At 35.0% G+C, this 20782-nt stretch overlaps 4 protein-coding genes across 9 annotated transcripts; 2 read left to right on the top strand and 2 right to left on the bottom strand.

Annotated features, from left to right (window-relative positions):
• Positions 1–5861: 5861 nt before the first annotated feature.
• LOC135152856 (zinc finger BED domain-containing protein RICESLEEPER 2-like) lies at positions 5862–6782 on the bottom strand. Its single transcript, XM_064093986.1, has 2 exons — positions 6719–6782; positions 5862–6376 (listed from the first exon to the last, which is right to left on the bottom strand). Exons 1-2 carry the CDS (start codon positions 6780–6782, stop codon positions 5862–5864), a joined length of 579 nt encoding a protein of 192 aa, XP_063950056.1.
• Positions 6783–7540: 758 nt separating this feature from the next.
• LOC108223947 (uncharacterized) lies at positions 7541–16921 on the top strand. Of its 4 annotated transcripts, none has more exons than XR_010292138.1 (5): positions 7541–7828; positions 8007–8246; positions 8408–9649; positions 14921–15692; positions 16034–16921. XR_010292138.1 is itself a non-coding variant. In XM_017398424.2 (4 exons), exons 1-4 carry the CDS (start codon positions 7584–7586, stop codon positions 15525–15527), a joined length of 2334 nt encoding a protein of 777 aa, XP_017253913.1. In that variant the 5' UTR covers positions 7541–7583; the 3' UTR covers positions 15528–16921. The 4 variants fall into 4 exon arrangements, 1 of the variants encoding a protein (XP_017253913.1); XR_010292137.1 differs by having other exon boundaries at positions 14921–15766; XR_010292136.1 differs by having other exon boundaries at positions 14921–15782.
• On the bottom strand, positions 15920–16854 carry LOC108223948 (uncharacterized). The gene is made up of 3 exons (XM_064093562.1): positions 16728–16854; positions 16362–16498; positions 15920–16277 (listed from the first exon to the last, which is right to left on the bottom strand). Exons 1-3 carry the CDS (start codon positions 16741–16743, stop codon positions 16122–16124), a joined length of 309 nt encoding a protein of 102 aa, XP_063949632.1. The 5' UTR covers positions 16744–16854; the 3' UTR covers positions 15920–16121.
• Positions 16922–17774: 853 nt separating the features above from the next.
• On the top strand, positions 17775–20209 carry LOC108222360 (putative serine/threonine-protein kinase). Of its 3 annotated transcripts, none has more exons than XM_064093479.1 (7): positions 17775–18118; positions 18219–18404; positions 18498–18616; positions 18796–19009; positions 19204–19435; positions 19517–19667; positions 19766–20209. In XM_064093479.1, exons 1-7 carry the CDS (start codon positions 18097–18099, stop codon positions 20081–20083), a joined length of 1242 nt encoding a protein of 413 aa, XP_063949549.1. In that variant the 5' UTR covers positions 17775–18096; the 3' UTR covers positions 20084–20209. The 3 variants fall into 3 exon arrangements, with proteins under 3 accessions (XP_063949549.1, XP_017251769.1, XP_017251768.1); XM_017396280.2 differs by having other exon boundaries at positions 17776–18118; positions 18495–18616; XM_017396279.2 differs by having other exon boundaries at positions 17776–18118; positions 18492–18616.
• The last annotated feature ends 573 nt before the right edge of the window (positions 20210–20782 follow it).

Below are 20782 nucleotides of genomic sequence, written 5' to 3'. Positions count from 1 at the left end.
ACGACTTTACTATTGACATGTGTACGCAACTTCTAATTTGTCAATATAAAAACACGAGTTCACGAACCAAAATCTGTGACCAGTCTAAACAATAACAGGCGTACGTCGGACTAACCGAAGACATGGGATCTCGAAAGATAAACAAAACAGACACGCAAGAGTTTGACTTTTGCAAACCAGAATAGACGGGATAGGATGCTTCTTGCTTAATTATTCAAAATGTCCAATTGGTTTGGTTACATAATGGTGCTCATGACTCTTTAGAATAATTATGTAGTAGTACATTTGTTGTTTTGAATAATAAAGCGTGTATATTACAATTTCAAACTTGTTGTTTATACTAGTTGACTTTGCTCAAGTAGATTATACGTTAGGTATATGCTGTTTTACTTTTTTTGGGAAAAAAAACTTTGCGAGCATTTTGTCGTCGTCTAGAAGCAAGTTTAAACAATTCGAGGAGAAATATTCTCGCGTTAAGTAATTGAATATCTTCTGATAAGGAAAGATCAAGAGAGATCTTCCAACAATTAGAATACGAACGTTAATTAAGTTCAAAGTTTCACAAATTTGCTTAATAAAATTTCACTTTCAGTTTGCATTTTTAATTACTCCTCCATTTTTAAAGAATAATATTAGATATCCCAGAAAATGTTATCAAATTTCTTTATCAAATCTACTTGAAGATGTATAACTGATTTCATTCAGACTAATATTTGACTCTCTGCACGCATATAAATCATCTAATTAAAATTAAATATCTACTTGTCACGTAATTTGAAAAAAAAATGGTGAATTAAATTTTGGATACATAACCGTACTTTTTTTTATTAAACCCTTTTGATTTTTTATGCATAATTGAAGGGGTATAAAAAGTGCTTTCGATTATTATTTTATATTTTTTATGACATATACATTAAAAGCTTTTTACATTATGAAAATAAAAAAATATAACTAGAAACCACTGCTTTCTGGGGCGTATTTGATATGCAAAAATAATGTAAAAGGAGGCAGAGAGTAAAATGCAAGAAATTTATTTTCACATTTTGAACACATTAAATTTTTCCCAATATATATTAATAAAATATATGATTACATATTTTATATATATATTCATTTATTCTGAATTATTTTTCAATTTTATAATCTTGTGATTAAATATACTCCTTTCAGTCTTCTTATAAATAATTAAAAATCGGATCAGACCGGTCGGTGAGATGTCCAAAGAGAGAACAGTGCAAGTGAAGATCCTTGACCCGATATGAACATATGGTATCTCGGTATACACAGCGAAAATTGGGTGTAAATCCAATAATCTAAAGGGGTGTGTTAGAAAATAAGGGTGCATGCGAAGAATTGAATAAGGATGCAATCGAGCAGAGAGAGCAGGTGGGAACATTTTTACGCGACAATCAAATATTCAATTCTAGTTGAAGTCGTCTCCATTGAGATACCAATACTTCATGGCTCAGCACTCCAACTGAATTCACTATATGGTCACAAACGTATCTTTTGTTTCAACATCTTCTACCCACACCATCATGATTCACGAGTAAGTTGATCTATTCCATTCATGAAGACTCAACATTCTGTAATTCTTGTATTGTAGTACTAAAAATGTCTTAAAAGTGGAGGATATTTAAAATTAAAAAATATATATTTCTCTATCTCGAATTATTTTTCTAATCAAAGTGAATATCTGTAAATATAAGAAACTGAATATAACGCCGTAATAAAGGTCTATATATTATTCAAATATGTTGTGTTTTTTTTCCTAATAATATGATGCGTGTAATTTTCAGTAAACTTAATTAATGTTACCGCGGAAAAGAAATCAGAATGTGAAATAATTTGGATTGCATGAAAGTATTTTCGCACAGGAAGATCTCTAGAAGTCATTAATTTTGACAAAGGAAAACCAACTTAGAACAAAATAACGGTGTATTGATCATATCAGGGTAGAACTCTGACCATGGATTATGGAATGCTGAAAGTAGTACTCTACATTACTCTACGAATCTACGGTCCCGGACTCCCCGTGCCAAGTCAAACTAGCAATGTGAATACTGTTCTGTACATAAGTAGGTTGTAATCGAGCCGAGCCAAATCGAACACTGCCAGGCTCGCCTCGATTGAAAAGCTGGGGGCTCTAGCTCGAGTTCGAGTTCGACCGAACTTTTAATTTCAAGTTCGAAACTTTTTTCGTAAATGGTTCGATAGGCTCGAGTTCGGCTCGAAAACTCAAATCAGCTATGTTCGTAAACGGTTCGATAGGCTCGAGTTCGGCTCGAAAACTCGAATCGAGTCACCAAATATTGACAAAAATTTGAAATATGATCGGTTTGGCTCGAGTTTGATTCGATTAAATATATAAATTATACATAACATATTAAATATATTTGTAAAAATATATTTAAAATAAAAAATTTTAAAAATAATAGAGGCTCGGTAAAGCTCACGAACCTTACGAGCCGAGTAATTTGAAACTCGAGCTCGGCTCGGTAAAATATCCAAATAGCTTGAGCCTATCGAATCAAATTCAACTATTTTATACTCCCTTCGTCCCAATTCTATTGTCTTGTCTACCTTTTTCCAGTCAAATTGATCAAATTTTAACTGAAATATACGTATATAAAAGAAACATATGAATAGAATCTATATCTACCTTAATTAAATATATATTTTTCAACTTTTAAAATTATGTAAAAATAATCATCAATTACCGCTCAAGTTTGATTAATTTGATCATGAAAAATCAAGCAAGGACGGAGGAGGTATTATATTTAAAAATCAACTGAAATCTTAAAAATGTTCTTAAAGCATCTCCAGCGGAATCCTAACAGGTTTCTTAAATATATAATAAAATATGCAGTTTTCAAGGGGATATTACGTTTTATTGAATGGGAAATCCAACAACATTTCCTATCTATATTCCCTATTATAATAACATTTATATTCCACTTGTAATAAGGAGAGTGAAAGGAGGAAAGGGCGGGAAAAAGAGTGGTGAATATTTTATTTTTCAAAATAGTACGAGAAATGGTTCCACAATCCTTAAAAATGAGGAATGAAGTTGGCATCCTAACTTTTAAAAAATTGTTAGAACCTCTGTTGGATGTGTATCTTGTGTCATATTTCCTATTATAATAGTTTAAGACACCATATAACTAAGCTGCTGAAGATGCTCTTAACCCGTAGCCAAGCGAAAGGTATGACTTTCAAGACGAATAACAAACCTGAACATACTTTCGGGTAAATTGCTAATTTAACTATACTAAGAGCAAGTTCGAGAGATGCCTCATATAATATCTTCAGTTATTATTTAAGGCATTGATGAAAATGTTGATCTTAGACTGTTCCAGTGATGCCTTAGAGCATCTCCAGCAGAGTCCCAACTAGATTCCCTAAATATATAATAAACAATTCAAATTCTAAGAAATATGGATCCTATATTGATTGAGAACTCCAACAGTGATCCCTATTTGTGTTCCTTATTATTATTATAGTATTAAATTCAAATTTTTTTAACAAAAAAATAATAAGAAAAATATGGGAAAGAGTGTCCAAAAAGTGAGAGTTGAATATTTAATCATTAAAAAATAAATGAGGAATGGGTTAGGGGTTACCTATTTATGAGAAATGAAAAGTGGATGCTAAAGTTTAGGGAATGAGTAAGGATTCTGCTGGAGTGAATTTTGGTCCATATTCCTTATATTTTTAGCTTAGTACATGACATAAGTAATCTGCTGGAGATGCTCTTATATTATTAGAATAACCTCTTCAAATCCTATTTTTTAGACACCTCTCTATTTGACTTATCCTAACTTTTATAATAAATTCTCATGAACTGTTTCTACTTTATGTTATGTTTTAATGATGAAAGAAAATTTTCGATAATAAAACATTAAACATATATCGAGAACAGAGCATATTGTTGGAGTTCAAGCTAGTCAAATATATACTAAATTACTAGGACGTGATATTATATCAGGGTTGTCTAGTGTGCGCGTATGAATAGCACATGCTAATATCTATGAATATGATATAGTTTTGATCGGTGTATTTGTTATAAATGCAAATGATCTATTATTATTATTAAAGAATCTAAGTTAATTGAAATAAGATAAATTTATCGAATTTTATATTTAGCGCAGGCTTGTAGCACTCATACGTGCCATCTCCCCTACCTTAATTTGGTCAACCTTGTTACAGGCTAATGATTTGTGATACAGTATGGTCTTTGTTGGGCGAGCGACTAACATTAGTCGCCTGCTCTGCCCTAGAAAAACCACATGTCCTACAGATTAACTTGCATTCAAAGGTGTATACAGTATTTGTTAGTTTAAATTTTGGCACCGTTGTTCGTCTAAGATCGGTACAGCTCCGGTCGATCGATTGTTTGAGATGTGTTATCTAATTATTTATTTTTAAACAGTTAGACAAATATTCAATAATTAATATTAAAATATTTTTTTTAATACATACAATGTATCTTAATCGTTGGATGGAAACCGTCCAACATTTTTTAACGGCCGGATGGTATCTATCTATATATGATTTAAACACTTTCTAAATTATTTTTAATTACTTATTTTACTTTTCATCCTTTTTCTAAAATAAATATTTTAAGATGAAATTCTGATAAAGTCACTTTGAGAAACTCATTTGCTTGCTTTTGGTTCCTAGAAAGATGGAAAATACAGAGATTGAGTATAAATTTTTTAGAGATATAGTTTGTTATATCGGTGTATAATTGATTTTTGTCTGTAACATCATTACGTTTTTTACTTTTATTTATAATGATTTTATATATTTAATTTTTCACATATAATACCCATATATTAAGCAAAATATAATAAATTGATTTCAAATTTTAAAATAAATTAAATTTTTATAAAAAAATATAAAATGAAATAGACTCTTAAATTATATAAACCAGAGTCAGAATAGATGAATATAATTGATCAAAGTTAGATTATGAAATTTGTACGTATCTCTCGCTCCCTTTAATTTTGTTAGACGTAATGATTTTTTTCATGTAATTTTCACACAAATTTCATATATAGAATTTGTTTTATAATTTTATTCAATTCTATTAACATTACTTTTACGTAATAGAAGGATGTTATATGTAAAAAATCAAATATAAATATTTCAACGAATAAGATATAAAAAAGTGATATTAACCGTGATAAAAGTTGTAGAGGTGCGATTTTATGGCTCCCGGTACCTGGTAACTAGAGCCGGCCATTCGGGCGGTCCGGGGCGGTTCGGGCCGGTTCAGACGGTTTCCGAACCGTCACTGGCGGAACCGTAACCGGCCCGTCTAGGTAGGCGGTCCGGTCCGTGCCGGGCCGGGCTGAATAATTGGAAACCGGAACCGGCTTATACGGATTGTACGGGGTTTACGGGTTTGGCGGTTTACACGGTTCCAGGCGGTCGCGGTTCAGGGTTACGGTTTAAGCAGACAGAAGCAGACAGTGGTTACTGGTTTGGTTTGTGACTAGGCACGAGGCAGTCTGCAGTACACACATAATGATTGTGTTTTTTTTTGTTTTTTAGTGCAAGTGGTTTGTGAAATTTAAGTGTGCAACACTGCAATCTGCAACGGATCTACTAAACTTTTGCAATGGAATTTAATAGTTTAATTTAATGAATAATAAATTTATTATAAACTTTGTACAATTTATTTATTATAAAACAATAAATAAATTGTAAAAAGAGGGCGGTACCTCTTGTAAATTTTATAAATTAGAAAAAAAAATTACAAATAATGTGAGAGGACTCCTCTCTAAAAAATTTAACGGAACAAACCGCTTGTACAAACTAAATTAAAAAAATACATAAAGAAAGAATTTTTTTATTTATTCTTGTTCATTTGCCGAATTGCCGCCTTCGGACGACGAAGTATCCATCAACATCCAAGGATCTTCTTCACCGTCCGAGTCATCTTCTTGAAATCCTTGTTGTCTTTTAGCAGCTTGGTCCCAATCTTTTTTACAAACGCAAATCTTTACCGCATCTGGCGCGAGACTTGATCTTTTCTCATCCAAAACTCTTCTACCTGCACTAAAAGCCGACTCCGATGCAATTGTAGAGGCAGGGACTACTAATACGTCCCTTGCAATTTTAGCTAAAACTGGAAATTGTATCTCATGACTTCTCCACCATGTTAATATTTCAAAATCTTCGTCTAATTCATAGTTATAAGAAAAAAATTCTCTAAGCATAGTAGTAGAAGCCGAAGCTACAGGAGCAGACGTAGTAGAAATTCTAACCTTTTGTTTTTTAGTTATTATTCCTAACATTTTACTATTAAATCTATTTGAAGAACTTGTCTTTGGTGGTATAGCGGTTTCAGTACTTGGAAGGTACATGTCTATAAGACGATGCAATAAATTGAGACAATTAGTAACATATAAAACATGATCATATGAAACTGTAATATACTTAAAATGACAAAAAATGAACATTAATTAGAAACTGTAATATACTTAAAATAAATACGAATACGAATTAAAGTAAAATAAATTAAAAACTGTAATATACTTAAAATAAATACGAATTAACAGTTTATAAATTAAAAACTAACAGTTTATTTAAAAACTGTAATATAAATAAAATAAATACGAATTAAAGTAAAATTTTAATTTGAAAAAAAACATAATTAAAGTATAATTTTATTGAAAATAAAATCAAGCATACATCATTACATCCATACCTTCGCCGCCGTCATTGCCGGTTGCCTGACCGGGTGCGAGTGGAGGTCGTCGGGGCGGCGCCATGGTCGGACTTTGAGTGGAATCTTGAGAGGATATTGTACCTCGACCTTCCATAATTAACAACAGAAAATATTAACTGAAAATATTAAAACCACGCCGGAAAAGCTTGAATTGAGGCCGGAAAAACTTGAGCAGCTTGCTTGAATTCAGACTTGAAGTAAGAGTGTTTATAAGCTTGAGAGAGTGGAATTTAGAATGAGATGGAGTAAGACAGAGACAGTGAGGTGACTGAGCTGGGAGCCTGGGACGGTATTTATAAGGAAGCCTCCAACGGCTCCTTCGGTGTCTCCAACGGCATTGTAGCCGTTTGTTTGCCCGTGCCAGTAAGCTCAGAGGCAGCAGAGGACTCCACAGCACTACAGCAGCCTTGTTGCAGAGTTGCAGCCTGCAGGTGAAAGAGTTGCAGGTGAACGTTGGATACACAGGCAACGGCTCGTTTTTTTCCCGGTTAAACGGGCTTCACGGGCTTAGACGGTTCCAACGGGTTTAGACGGTTTCGGTTCAAGCGGTTCCAACGGGTTTAGACGGGTTCAGCGGTTCAACGGTCCAGACGGTTTCAGCGGTTCAACGCGGTTCATCGGTTTCAGCGGTCCAGACGGTTTCTGACGGTTTTAACGGGCCGGTTCCTGGCGGTTTCGAATCTAACAAACGAGAACCGTAACCGGCACGCAGGTAATTACGGTTTGTGCCGGTTCGTGCCGGTTCGTACCCTGCACGTTAAAATACGGGTTACGTAACGGTTCGGGCCGGTTCGTGCCGAGCCAAACCGCCCGTTTGGCCGGCTCTACTGGTAACAAAGCGAAAATGGAGAAACAGATAAATAGTATGAAAAGGAAACGGCGAAAGAAGGGGGCGCCGTCGTCACTTTCCGTTCACGTTGCCGGTAAAAATCTGTTCGGTGTAATGTTAGCATCTCTTTGTAATCATCAACGTGATTCGTCTGAGTCTACCCCGATTCTCACTCACTGCTTGAATCGTCTATCTGTCACTCTAATCTCAGAATCCCCTAATCCTTTTATCTCGCTGTGCCCGCTTTTACTCCGTTCCAAGTAATCATCTCTCTCTCTCTCTCTCTCTCTCTCTCTCTCTCTCTCTCTCTCCCTCCCTCCCTCCCTCCCAGGGAAAACATTTTAGCGCGAGAATACGTGATAAACTTTGTTTTATATATTGTTGTTTTAGTGTGAGAACAACTATATCTGCTAATGTTCTCTAGCTATGTGATGGCAGGAGTGATGAAATAGTAATAAGTAGCTTGGAGATAATAGGTGCAGCATGTCTGTATTCACTGGAGCTGAATGAGAAATTCGCTATAGATGACGAAGTAATTAAGGGCTTGATAAACGTGGTAGGAAATTCCAAGAGGAAAAAGGTTGTAGCATTGGCTGGCTGTAATGCTACTCTTGATTTGTCCTCTACTTCTATTGCTAGACGCCGCCTTCTTCAATTCTCCGCGCTTGAATGTTTCACGTGAGCTCTTCCCTCCTTATCATCTGATAATGTATATACATATTTTGCACTTATAAGCTATTTATGTTTTAAGAATGAAGTTTTGAAACTACGATATGTTGATCTTTTTATGTTATTGGACGCTTGTTTTGAATGCATGATTCTGACTTGAAATGTTTTAGTTCTCAGTTCAATCAGGTCCCTAAGTGTTCTGGAGTTCAGTTGCGCCTATACAAAGAAGAAAAGGGCAGTTCTAGCTGTGTTAGAATTGGATTTAAGGAAGATAAGTATCTGATATTGCTTCTTCATACTATAGTTGCCCTCCTAAATACTTGTACAGCTGAGCAGCTGGAGAGAATCCCGAAGAACATTTCTAAAATTTTAGTTGTTTATTTGAAAAGTCTATGGGTTGAAATACAAAAACAGATGTTACTTGGCAGCATTCTAAAGTCCAGGCTGACGAGAGAGTTCTGTTTGAGCAAGATTACTCCAAATAATCTGGCGGAAAGTATTTTCAGACTCTCTGTAAATGATCAGCATTGGGTCACAGCTGCCAACCATGAGAAGGTTATAGGAGGGATCTTTGATTTAGGCGAGACCAGTTTTGAATGTTTTATGCTGAATAACTGGGAGGCATCACCTTTGCATATGAGGGGGCATTTGAAATCAGTAAGTAACATTTTCAGTTCTTTTATTGAAATTGTAAGGCCTGAATATGGATTTCCTACATTTCTTTCTCCAGTGCTTCAAAAATGTGTTTCAACTCTTCCTATCTATTCAGATGAACTAGACATTCTAACTTTCTTAGAGAATGTCAAAGATTATTTGGGCTGTCCCATAATTTACCAACAAGACATCAGGGTATTGAAAACAGACAGCGGCAGAGAGACTCATTTTTTCTCGGGGCATTTAGACTCTTGCTTCCCCCAGGCACCTCATGTTCTGTATTTCAACGATATTTTGAGATGTGAGGCAGCATTCAAGGAGGGTTATTCAATTGCTATGCGTGGCATGGAGTTCCGTTTTAAGAGTATTGCTGCTGTTGCAGATGATTTAGCATCTTTTTTTGGTCAGCCATCAGTGGGTGTGAATATGTATCTTACACCACCTGATTCCCAGGGACTGGCTTGTCACTATGATGACCACTGTGTGTTTGTCTGCCAACTTATTGGAACAAAAAACTGGAAGATATTTCATCGTCCAAGTCTTCAGTTACCTCGCCTGTATGAGCCTATTAATAAGTTAGAGAATGAAGAGATGACGACGGATAGGTTCAATCAAGTTTTGCTGAAAGAAGGTGATGTTCTGTATATTCCCAGAGGAGTCCCTCATGAGGCATGTACAGTTAACGAAGATGAGTCTGATGGAAATGCAGGTTTTTCCTTGCATCTAACGCTTGCTATTGAAGTTGAGCCTCCATTTGAGTAAGTTCCTTATTTATTAGGTTTTATAACTGTGTTCATTTGTGTGAGAGATTGTTATGCCTGCATCACTCATTTCCTCCAAGAAGCTTTAATTGGAGCTTAACCTCTTTTAGATTCTTTATTCTGAATATATGTATGCAAGTGCATTTACTATGTGTTCATTTGGCATTTTGCGTGTGCTAACAATATTTTGAAAATGTTATTGGTAAAAGTGTGTTAGATTTAAGTATAGGGGTTTACATTCAGGGCGTTGGGTCAAATTTGTACATTCATAACGGTCATGATTTTAATGTTGCTTCACAAGTAACCGAAATTTGATATAAACAAAATGAGTGTACAAATTTAAAGAAGTTCGTTAGTTTTTGATTAAGTTATTTTGAGCCGTATTCAGGATTGCCTTGTGTCACTTCAGTTTTTGTCACCGTTAAACTGGACATTTCAACTCCAAGTAATGTATTTATTGTATGTTGGAATTAGGAAACACTCTATTGAATTATTTTGGTTATACACATTTTACAGTGCATGTGGATTGTGGCTCAACTATTAATTTTTTTCTTGTTGGATGTTCAGTAATCCTATATGGACTCTTCCCAAAAATATCTACAATTGTAATCATAGTCAATATAGACTTAAATTTACAACTTTTTAATTCAAAAGAAGAATGCATAGTTATGAATTAAAAATTGTTGAATACAAATTTGATTTAATGGTGATTAGGCTATAAGATCATGTGCAAAGGGGTGAAAGTTTTTTTGAGTGTTCAAACAATGTTTAAAAAAAAGCTTGCACATTCATAAGATTATCCCATTCATGAAGCTCTACTTTGGGATTGGGAAGGTGATAAGTACTATCTTGGTAACACTAATATCAATTGTCAGGAATGCATTAGTGTAGTCACTATTAGCTATAACTGTGCAGCAGTATAGTATTATAGTAAGGGTAGATTGGCCTTGATTAGTCTTTTACTTGTGTTTGTTGGTAGTCTCTATAAATAGTTTTGGAGTCTTGTAAACTCTATTATGTTGAATTTGAATACAGAAAATGGAATCTATATACACCAACCGCTTGTCTCTCTTGTTTCCATCTCTATAACTACTTTCTCACTTTAAATCCCTAGCTTTATCTACAAGTTTCTCTCTATTTCTCTCTAGAATTCTCTCAATTCTATCTGGTATCTTGCTAATCTCTAGTAGTAAACACTGTTTCTTCTTGTTCCTCTACAATCCTAGCCTACAAATCAGAAAACTCAAAGGTCAATTCCTGATATCAATCTATAACCTTTGGATGGGGTGTGTATATATGATGGCGACTTGTCACAGATTTTGAATTTATGAAGAAGTATAGAAGTTAGCAAAGATATAAATCTAAACTGTATATAGAATAAAAATGAATCCCTTACAATGTATTCAACACTTTTATATGTAATCTGGATTGGCTGATAATAATTTTCTTGATGTAATTCTAAAATTTTCGGAGAAGAATAAATAAACTGCAATCTAAATGAACTACTGCAAATCTCTTAATGCCAACTAAAACCGCCAGTTTAATTATCAAGTAACTAGAACCTAAGGAAAGTGTTGTCATGCATCAATGTAGTTGTTTAACTTAATATTGAAAATTCTTATGAATGCTGTTCAATGTTTAGTTAATGGACTATTTTTATTATATTGGTTAATGGAGCATACAGTGCCTTTTAACATAAACATTTCCGTTTGGCATATGTTGTTTTAGAAATCGTAGATATAACCATAAGTAAACATAGTTATGTAAATATAATTCCCGAATAAATAATACTATAATAGTGCCACGTTATAAATTACATCCCCAAGTAACTAATTTTCTTGTTTAACATTAAGTCTTCATGTCAGCACCCTTCCTCTCCTTCCCAGCTTTCTTATCATCCTTATCCCTTAAGCATTTAACTTATTAAACTTCTTATCGTGGCTGAAAGTCTGAAACTCACATAAAAAACCTGTCAACAATGGAATTGATTTTTTTTTCAGGCTGATTTTTGTCCTTCCCGAACCAGATCTGAAACTTAAAAACTAATCCAAATTTCTACTTATTTCATGCGGGTTCCGGGTCATGTGAGATTGTGCCACAACTTGTAGGAACACAACCGCCAAGTATTGGTGTCTATTCAAGGATTGTAAACTTAAACAAATTTGCTAATACATAAATTGAACTACCATTAAACAAAGAGAGAAGAGAGAGATGACAAATTAGATATGTGCCTCGTCCCAGATTGATTTGAGACAATCAATGAAAAATAAATGACACTTTCTAGGCGAATATATAGATGGAGTGAACTCCATTTCGTGACAACTTGAAATTGACTAACAGGACCCTAGTTCATATTGTTCGGGTTGAAATTGTGTCAAATCGGATCAGATTTTACCGCACTTGTACTTGTAGACATATCCTATGCTATGAGTGTCAAATGTCAATAGTAGATAAGTTTGAAGTATAGGGTGTTTGGACACTTTACCAAAAATCGTATGGCAATTTGACTTGTTTATGTTTTAGTTCTTCCATTAAATTCCTTTAGACCATATGGGAAAAATGGTACCCTAGTTATTTAGTAAATTGGTACATAGTTTTCTAGTGGAGCATTAACTATATATGTAATATTATTTAGGACTAGAGTTGATTGCAATTTATTAAATTCAATTAGATTATATAAATAAATTATTGGAAATATTTTAGAGTAACAGAAAGATTTGTTCCTCGTTATCTTGGTTTTACGTGTTGGATAACTTTTAGGGTTCGGTCAAGTATAGTATAAAAGAGAAATTTCTTATGACTAGCTTATAACTTGCGTGATACATGGGTTCCTCTAATGTTATATAATCATCATCATCGGTTATGGTTTTAATATATTATTTAAATGATTCTAATTTATAATTTTTTTAACTTTTTTTTGAAGTTCTTTTTTATTCTTCCAACTATTTTTTTAAAATTTATTTAATATCGTATGTAATATACTCTTACATTATTTGTCATAATAATTGTTACTTGTAATTTTTATTGAAATTATATGCATGTGTATAAAATATTCTAATATTTTTATTGAATTACTTTTGCTAGAATAGATTTTTGTGTTAGATAAAATGTTTGTATATTATTCTTATTACTTTCCATTCTTTTGTTTACCCTTTATTGCTACTTTTTAGTTTTGCGGGAATCAACCTCTTGATCACTAATGAGCACGCCACATTAACCCATTTATGCCAATTATTGTTAAAAATTTAATATGTAATTATCATAAATTAAGTGTCCGAATCTTCTTGTCCCAGCCTCCCAGGTGAATTAGTTCAAGAGTCATGTTTAATGTATGAAACGAAGAGTCTCTATAATTACCCGTGCATCTAATTTATGATAAATTCTAGAAAGAGTCTATAGGCTATGTATATAAAGGCTGTAATACCAACATAAGTATTATATGAATAAAACCTTATCAAAAAAATTTCCCTTTGCCTATATTCTTCAAGTTTTGTGCCCAGCAATATAAATAGGATATAATTAAAAGACTTTGGTCACTAAATATGAAATTCCTCTTATTCTTCTCTTTCGCGGTTGGGAGATCCCAGGCATAGTGGTCCTTGTAAGACTGGTTACCAAAAGATATCATGGAGATTTTGTGGTTAATCCGCCATTTCTATCTTATTGTATTGTTTTGATTTTTGTCATATATCATTTTCAAAGTAGTTATTGGAAGCGAATATATTAAACTCCAAGTAAATAGCCAGTTATGGTTTGGAGTGCTTGTCAATGGGTAAGCTAGCATGTGAAATGGTGCATGAAGAGGACTTTTAGAGGTTGAAGGGCGGTGTTTTGGTTGTGGTCATCACTATATCCTAATTGAGCTTCATGCTGGGGATGATCACATAAATTTGTAACTTTCTTTTGAAGCTTTTCTCTTGTTTCACATCGGGAGTGTTGGATTTCTAGTAGTGTCAAGATATTGGCACTTATATTTCATAAAAGTACCAAAACATGTACGTTGTTTGAGCATAATATATAATTGGAAATTAACACCATAATGGTTTGAAGACTGATCAAGTCAGATTCACCTTTTCACAAAATCTTCCATAGGATTTTATGAAGGACTTTCAAACCAAAAGGTTATAATTTGTTTTATTTTTTTGATGAAAAAAAGGTTATAATTATAATTTTTTATTAAATGCAACGACAATTGATGGCATTTTATGTAAAGTGTGCATATGAAATATGATTATATTGTCAAGTCACATGTCCCGTAAAAACTGTGTACCAATTACCACTAGTGAAATTGAACCATTCCCAAATTCTTAATAAACCCTAAGTACATATTAATACCAGACTTAGGCGTGACCATGTCTGACAGAGACAATCCCTGGAAATTTCATGTACAACTTCAATATCCGTGTATGACTATTGGAATTTTATTTATGAAGCTCAAAGTTCAAACTTGTATTCCTCAATTAAGTAAGTCTTAATTAGTTCTAGAACTACATAAACCTAAATCTGAAATACACACCCTTAGAGTTCCTTAATCTACCTAATTTAGAACAGTAACATTTCTAATGTATTGTATAATTTTTTTTTAAAATTCCGTGTCTTCAATAAATCAATCTACGGACTATTATACGCATACAAACATGCTCACAAACATATGTGCTAAAGGAATATCAAAAAATAATTTGAGCTCCAATTGAAAAAGTGTTTCAAGTTTCTTGTTATTAAGTGAAGGTTTTTTTTATAAACTAACATCTCTCCAATGCATTTGCAAAGGACCATAAAAACAGTGCATGTGTCCTTTATCTGGTTTGTTTATTTATTATGGACGTGATAAATCAGACAGATAATCAGGTAATGTTTTGGTCCCATAATGTCCAGAACTGAAAAGGTGACTCATGTTCATGTTTAGAATAATTAAGTGACGACATTGACTTGCAGCTTAGTTTCACATGGTGGATGTAAAAAGACGTTGAAGTAAATTTAGTTTACTGATTTCTTAACTATTCATCGACTTAAGTCTTGAACTTGTTATTGTTAAAAGTGATGCTGTCAAATAAAGAATCCAGAAACTGGACTGCATTGCTTCCACCATTTATTATGATTTAATTGTTCAGTCATCAGTGCAGAATCTGAACCAGCTTATTCTTGTCATTATTTTTGCGTTGTAAATGAATTTCAGTGGTTCCACTGTAACACTGTCAGTATTTTGTACAAAATTTCATCTTGATATCATTTCTGAACCTGTTTGTTCATCATAACTTCTGCATGTAGGTGGGAAGGATTCATTCATGTTGCACTCTATCATTGGGGTCAAACTCAGTACCTCTGCAGCTATACATCCGCTGATGCATTATCCTTAGATCTGAGTGTGCTAGCTGTAAATCTAATGCATATCGTAATCAAGACAGTTGCTGCCACAAATGCTACCTATAGAAAGGCTTGTTTAGTTGGTGCAAATTTGTCGTCTTCAGTCAGTGAAGGTGGGCTTGATGTGAATCACAAAACTACTTTCAGGCATTTGCTCGATACAGTCAATAAAGAGTCTAGGTTTACAGATGCAATAAGTAGGGTTGAAGCGGCTGTGCAGAATCACGAAGATCCCTTACTCGACATTAGATGGCTACAGCATCTCAGCAGCGAAGGGGAAATGGTTGAAGGATCAAAATGGAACAGCCCTTTCATAGAGACTGGGGCCTATTCCTACCTAGTAGGTCAGCATATAGACAAGGCGGAATCTGTATTCACACATGCTAGCTCTAAATTCAGTAGTGAAGTAATATTTGAGAATGTAGAACATAGCTATAAGATGCTGCTTGAGAAGTACAAGCGTGCAAGAAACCAGTACAGGGATGGGATGCTTTCGCTGCATTGTAATTGACAGTTCATACAGGCTAACCTTAATTTATAATTTTGACTTACATGATCAAATTACTTTTCAAGTCGGTATGGTGCCTTTGTTTGCAGGCAAGGAAGGGGAGACATAGTATTATGCTGATCACATGCAATAACCACACAAACCGAAAAGGACGGTTGGCAATTATAGGTATAGCTTAAATTTCCAAGTTAAATTCCTGTAAGCTCATATAGAGATCACCACTCATCCAGTAAACCTGGCAGGTACGTTTTGCATCAGGTAACTTGAAATTTTGATGTTTCAACTTTTTATTTCAACTCCAATCACGTTCAACAGTAGAACTGAAACTGGAGTGGTTTAAAATATTATCATCGACATCTTATCCACAATCAAACATAATACTTGTAATGATGCTGTTGTATTGATAGAGTTTCTATATCGACAATTTGACATATATGTAACAGTTTTTGAATGATATCAAAGCCATTTCACATGTAGTAATTGCTCTTATCTTGTCCACTATTTGATAGAGAGTTTCCTGCCCATATAAAAGCGGACAGAGTAAGAGTGGACTACTATAGTAATATACCACCTAGAGCATGGCCTGTATATAATAGCCTATGGTCTTGGATGCTTTGGGGTTGGATTTGGGTGAGTTGTTACCCCATGATAATCAATGTGGTAAACAAGCTCTCGCTCATCGTCAACACTTGCAGACTCATTTCGCAAGGAGTCAGGTTGGATTGTAACTTTTGCTGTCTCTTTTGGAAGAACCTGCATCGTGATGCACAATTAGACCTTGCTGATCAAATGGGAAACGATACTCAGAAAAACAGAGGCGGCGTTAAATATTCATACCTTTATCTTGTGATCTGCATCTTGTTGCCTCGAGTGTAATATTCTGAGATCTCTAATGGGTCGACGTCCCAGGAGGTGAAACTGAGCAGAAGCATCGTCAACAGCATCAGCATTCATTTTTTGGAGACAAATAGCAGCTGTGAGAAAACAGAAGAGAAGAGTGTGCCAAGAGCTCATCATTATTAGAGCAAGAAGTTAGAGTAGAGTTAAAGAGGATTTGTAAGCAGTGCAAGCACAAGATACAGTCACTGTATATATAGAGAGATACAATAATTAATCAGAGGTGGCCCTATAGAAAGGTCCTGTCCAGGCCCATGCTTATGATGCTTACCGGTTTGCCAGAAATGAAATGATAAGCAAGAATACCTGAAGGATGAAGCATCTGTTTTTCTGCTGTCTCTTGAACATATAAGCCTACTTGTGTTATATTATGAGACTTTCGAATTTCGTCAGTTAAAAAATATTCGTCTTGGAATGATACGGTTTCGCTTATCTGCTTTGAACCCAAGTTGTAAAATGCTATGGACATCAAGTAAAATAAATGTTGATTTTATTCTCTCCGTACTGTAATTCGATTTAGGACCAAGCAATCTCTTCCTACTATACAATTACGAAATTGTCACGAGGTTATTGTTGTGTAATCTGTGGTATGAAATTATAAATATTCCCTTGTGGCACGCGTTACAATATTTTGATGCCCGGTAAAATGAACAAATAATAAGTAAATCATTTCGATTTTAAATTTGGAATTCTGCGTTTCTATTGGTTTGGATATTGACCTGATTATGAATGTGGACCTTGATGCAGGTGGTTGAAGGACTTTAGATGGGATCATAAAATTCATTAACTGAACACGTTTTTTGTAAAATGATTCTATTAAACTTCTATTCTTTAATACCATTTTTTGAGTGAAAATCAGGAGTTGATAAAGATACCGCATAGAAGTGAAATGCAGGTTAAATTAAAAATAAAATAAAAATCACTGAAAACTCTGAAGTCGGAGTGTAAGTTCTTTCAAGGAAGTCAAGCGTAAGTTAATCTCGCTAAAACCATGATGTTTTCTTTCCTCAGACTTTTCCAAGTGTTTTTGATGGACATGTGATCATTTTTCCAGTCCAACGATTAAAATACACCCAAATATATTAAAAATTTGTTATAATTCTAATTGCGGTATATTGATTGAACGAGTTCAAAATTATATGCCCCCCTAACACGTCTCCCCCATTGATGGTTACCAGGACCCTTTACTTAATATCATGGGTAAAAAGAATACTGTGTGCTCAGCTTAGAACGTTTTTCATCGACCTGGTCGTTGGTAATGTTCCAATAACCAACTGCCAAACAGAATTTCTCCAAAGACTTTATTTAACAAAACAAACTTAATCTGATAAAAATTTTACATTGTTAGCCGTAAGAATATTTGATGCATGGGGACAAAAATGTTAATTCCATTGCCGGCTGCATAGCAAACACCTTTCTTGTCCTCTTCATCTCTGCTTGCATCTCATCTTCCTGTCAGCTTCTTCGATTTCCCCGAATCTCCATCTTTATTTATGTTAGCATTCGCTTTCTCCGTCCATGCCCCCTCTTCTGGTGGAAACCTCAAAGCACAACTTAGTGAAACAAGAAAAAAAAATCAGAACAAACAATATCCGCGAATGAGAAATCATAGCTAGTCTTCTGTCTTGCACTCTCTACTCAAGCAATCGACACATTTTGGTGATCGTTTGGAGCCATGCCTCGTGTCATACATGAAGGTACCTCTCTTCAGCTTGCTAGAATGAATGAATTATATGATGTTTTTGAGCTATAAACTAGAATGAAGTTGATGAGTATCAAGATTTGTTTGTGATGCAGCTATCTCTGTGGCAACTAGTTCACAAAATTTACGAGCCTCGTGTGAGAAGAAAACAGCGTCTTTGTACTTTTTCCTTGGAGCATCAGTCGTGCTGGCAACATTGTTGATTCTGATATTGGTCATTCGGAAAATGGTCAGATCAGGATGGATGACAAAGTTTGTACTTCGAAGTGAAAAGCAACAAGGTGAGACATATGACGCGTTCTTATCTCATAGTGCTACTGAAATCTAGCATACTTCTAGTCTAATGGGCTTATGCTTTCCAATGGCAGCAGCAGATTTAGGTGAGCAGTTTCATACCATAATCTACTTCGGCTTCCAAACGTTGAGGAAGGCAACTAAGAACTTTCACCAGGATAATTTTCTGGGGAGAGGTGGATTCGGGCTCGTCTATATGGTATTCTTCTAAAAACTTCTTTAGAAAATTTGAAGCTGTTTGTTTCTTGTACTAGTGGAAGTTCCTCTGGGAACTATTTGGTGCTCTATGCTTCTTCACTAACTAATGGCTACAATTGATTTCCCTTGGTAGAGCCAGCTGTGTCTGTTATAATATCATTAACAATTCGGCTTTGACAGGGGAAGCTAGAAGATGGGAGAACAGTTGCTGTGAAGAAATTAGCTACAGAAAAATCCCAGCAAGGAGAGTCGGAGTTTCTTGCAGAGGTGAAGATGATCACAAGCATACAACACAAGAACCTGGTTCGCCTTGTAGGTTGCTGTTCAGACGGAGATCAAAGACTGCTTGTATATGAATACATGAAGAACAAGAGTTTGGATCTCATAGTCTATGGTATGACCTGCATAAACTCTGTCATATTCGACAACTCAAGTCCCTGTTATATCTTAGAACTGCCATTGAGCAGAATGATTCTGCTTCTGATATAACCTTCACTGAGTTCTCTCGAAACCTCAAGATTTCCAAAATTACAATTATGTATGAACTTAATATGATAATTGATATGCTTATCACTGTCTGAACCACAGGAAAGAGTGACCAGTTTCTGAACTGGAGCACGCGATCCCAAATAATTCTTGGCATTGCTAAAGGAATCCAATACCTACACGAGGATTCACACTTCAGAATTGTACACAGAGATATCAAAGCTAGCAACATTCTGCTAGATTCTAAATTCCAGCCAAGAATCAGTGATTTTGGCCTGGCTAGGTTCTTCCCTGAAGACCAAGCTTATCTGAGCACTACATTTGCCGGAACATTGTAAGTGTTGTCCCTTTGCCCCTATCTCCAATGCCGTCATATATGATAATATTAATACCTTTCTCTTCTGATTTCTTGCAGAGGTTATACAGCCCCTGAATATGCCATCAAAGGAGAACTGTCTGAAAAGGCTGACATATATAGTTTTGGAGTTCTGGTGCTTGAAATCATTAGCGGCCGGAAAAATACAGATCTTACTTTAAACTCCGATATGCAGTACCTTCCTGAATATGTATGTCTTTCCCCTTCTCAGCGACTCTAATATATTGATAGTCCATCGGTTAAGTGACATACTAATAAGCAAAATTGATAACAAATTACCATTGCCAGGCATGGAAACTCTTTGAGAGGTCAAAAGTAATGGATCTGGTAGAACCGCGATTGAGAGAAGATGGTTTTCTGGAGAGGGAGGTGCTGCAAACAATTCAGGTGGCTTTTCTATGTCTTCAGCCTCACGCAGACCTCCGGCCACCCATGTCAGAAGTCGTCGCAATGCTGACTTGCAGAGTCGATATGACTGCAACGCCGTTGAAACCAACATTCTTGAGCCGGAGGCGGAGGAAGCAAGAGAACTGGGACACTATATCAGATGTTTTTCCGTCTCCGCAGCAGAGTGATTCACTTTCCGGCACTCGTCCTGCAAACTAAGGGTCATTGCACCGGAGGCCTTGCTGTTTGAAATTCAAAACATGATTTGCTGTCTTGTAATTTTGTAAACTATTTCATTGATAATTTTGTCAATATCATCAATGTTCATATTCTTTTGCACTAAAAGGAATTTTATGGCAGATCTATTCATGTATCATAAGCCAGTTAATAAGTTGGTAATAACAGGTGCTCGGAGAGGACCCCGGTAATGGTTAAACCGCTTGTACAGTATAATATTATTCAATCTTAATATTTAGAACTGTGTTTAGCTCACTGATTCTGACTGGGAAATTGAAATGAGGTTCATCTTGGTTTTGAGAGGCAAGAATGACAAGAAATTGTTAACATCCTGAATCACAAGACCTCCACAAGAGAACTATCAAATATTTCATGCTCTAATTTTAGGTAGTGAACATAAACAATTGGACTCTATAAAATGTCAGCAAAGCGGTTAGTTACTACACTATACCGAATGACAGCACTAGGCCCTCACAATCAAAAGAGTCCTAAATCGAACAGTGATATAACCACCAACTTGGCATCAGCATCGTTCTTGGCAAGCATAAATCCATTATCGAATTACTACCCTCTGCAAAAAACTTGGTTCAAATGCCATACTATAGGTAAGGATCAAATAGCATATAGTGCAACATACACCAGCAAAATCTGGTTCAATAGCAAATAAGTAGAGCCTAAATA

Source organism: Daucus carota, chromosome 5 (genome assembly GCF_001625215.2).
Source record: "Daucus carota subsp. sativus chromosome 5, DH1 v3.0, whole genome shotgun sequence".
Classification (NCBI taxonomy): domain Eukaryota; kingdom Viridiplantae; phylum Streptophyta; class Magnoliopsida; order Apiales; family Apiaceae; genus Daucus; species Daucus carota.
This window is presented reverse-complemented; position numbering and strand designations above follow the sequence as displayed.

Bases quoted from the DNA above. Each gene is read 5' to 3' on its own strand.
- LOC135152856 (XM_064093986.1), bottom strand. From the start codon at position 6,782: ATGGCGCCGCCCCGACGACCTCCACTCGCACCCGGTCAGGCAACCGGC. The intron at 6,377-6,718 runs GTATGGATGTAA...ATCGTCTTATAG, and splicing joins CGGCAATGACGGCGGCGAAG to ACATGTACCTTCCAAGTACT.
- LOC108223947 (XM_017398424.2), top strand. From the start codon at position 7,584: ATGGAGAAACAGATAAATAGTATGAAAAGGAAACGGCGAAAGAAGGGG. The intron at 7,829-8,006 runs GTAATCATCTCT...ATGTGATGGCAG, and splicing joins CCGCTTTTACTCCGTTCCAA to GAGTGATGAAATAGTAATAA. The intron at 9,650-14,920 runs GTAAGTTCCTTA...TTCTGCATGTAG, and splicing joins GAAGTTGAGCCTCCATTTGA to GTGGGAAGGATTCATTCATG.
- LOC108223948 (XM_064093562.1), bottom strand. The intron at 16,278-16,361 runs GTATGAATATTT...ATCACGATGCAG, and splicing joins ATGCAGATCACAAGATAAAG to GTTCTTCCAAAAGAGACAGC.
- LOC108222360 (XM_017396279.2), top strand. From the start codon at position 18,097: ATGCCTCGTGTCATACATGAAG. The intron at 18,405-18,491 runs GTGAGACATATG...TTCCAATGGCAG, and splicing joins TCGAAGTGAAAAGCAACAAG to CAGCAGATTTAGGTGAGCAG. The intron at 19,668-19,765 runs GTATGTCTTTCC...TACCATTGCCAG, and splicing joins TGCAGTACCTTCCTGAATAT to GCATGGAAACTCTTTGAGAG.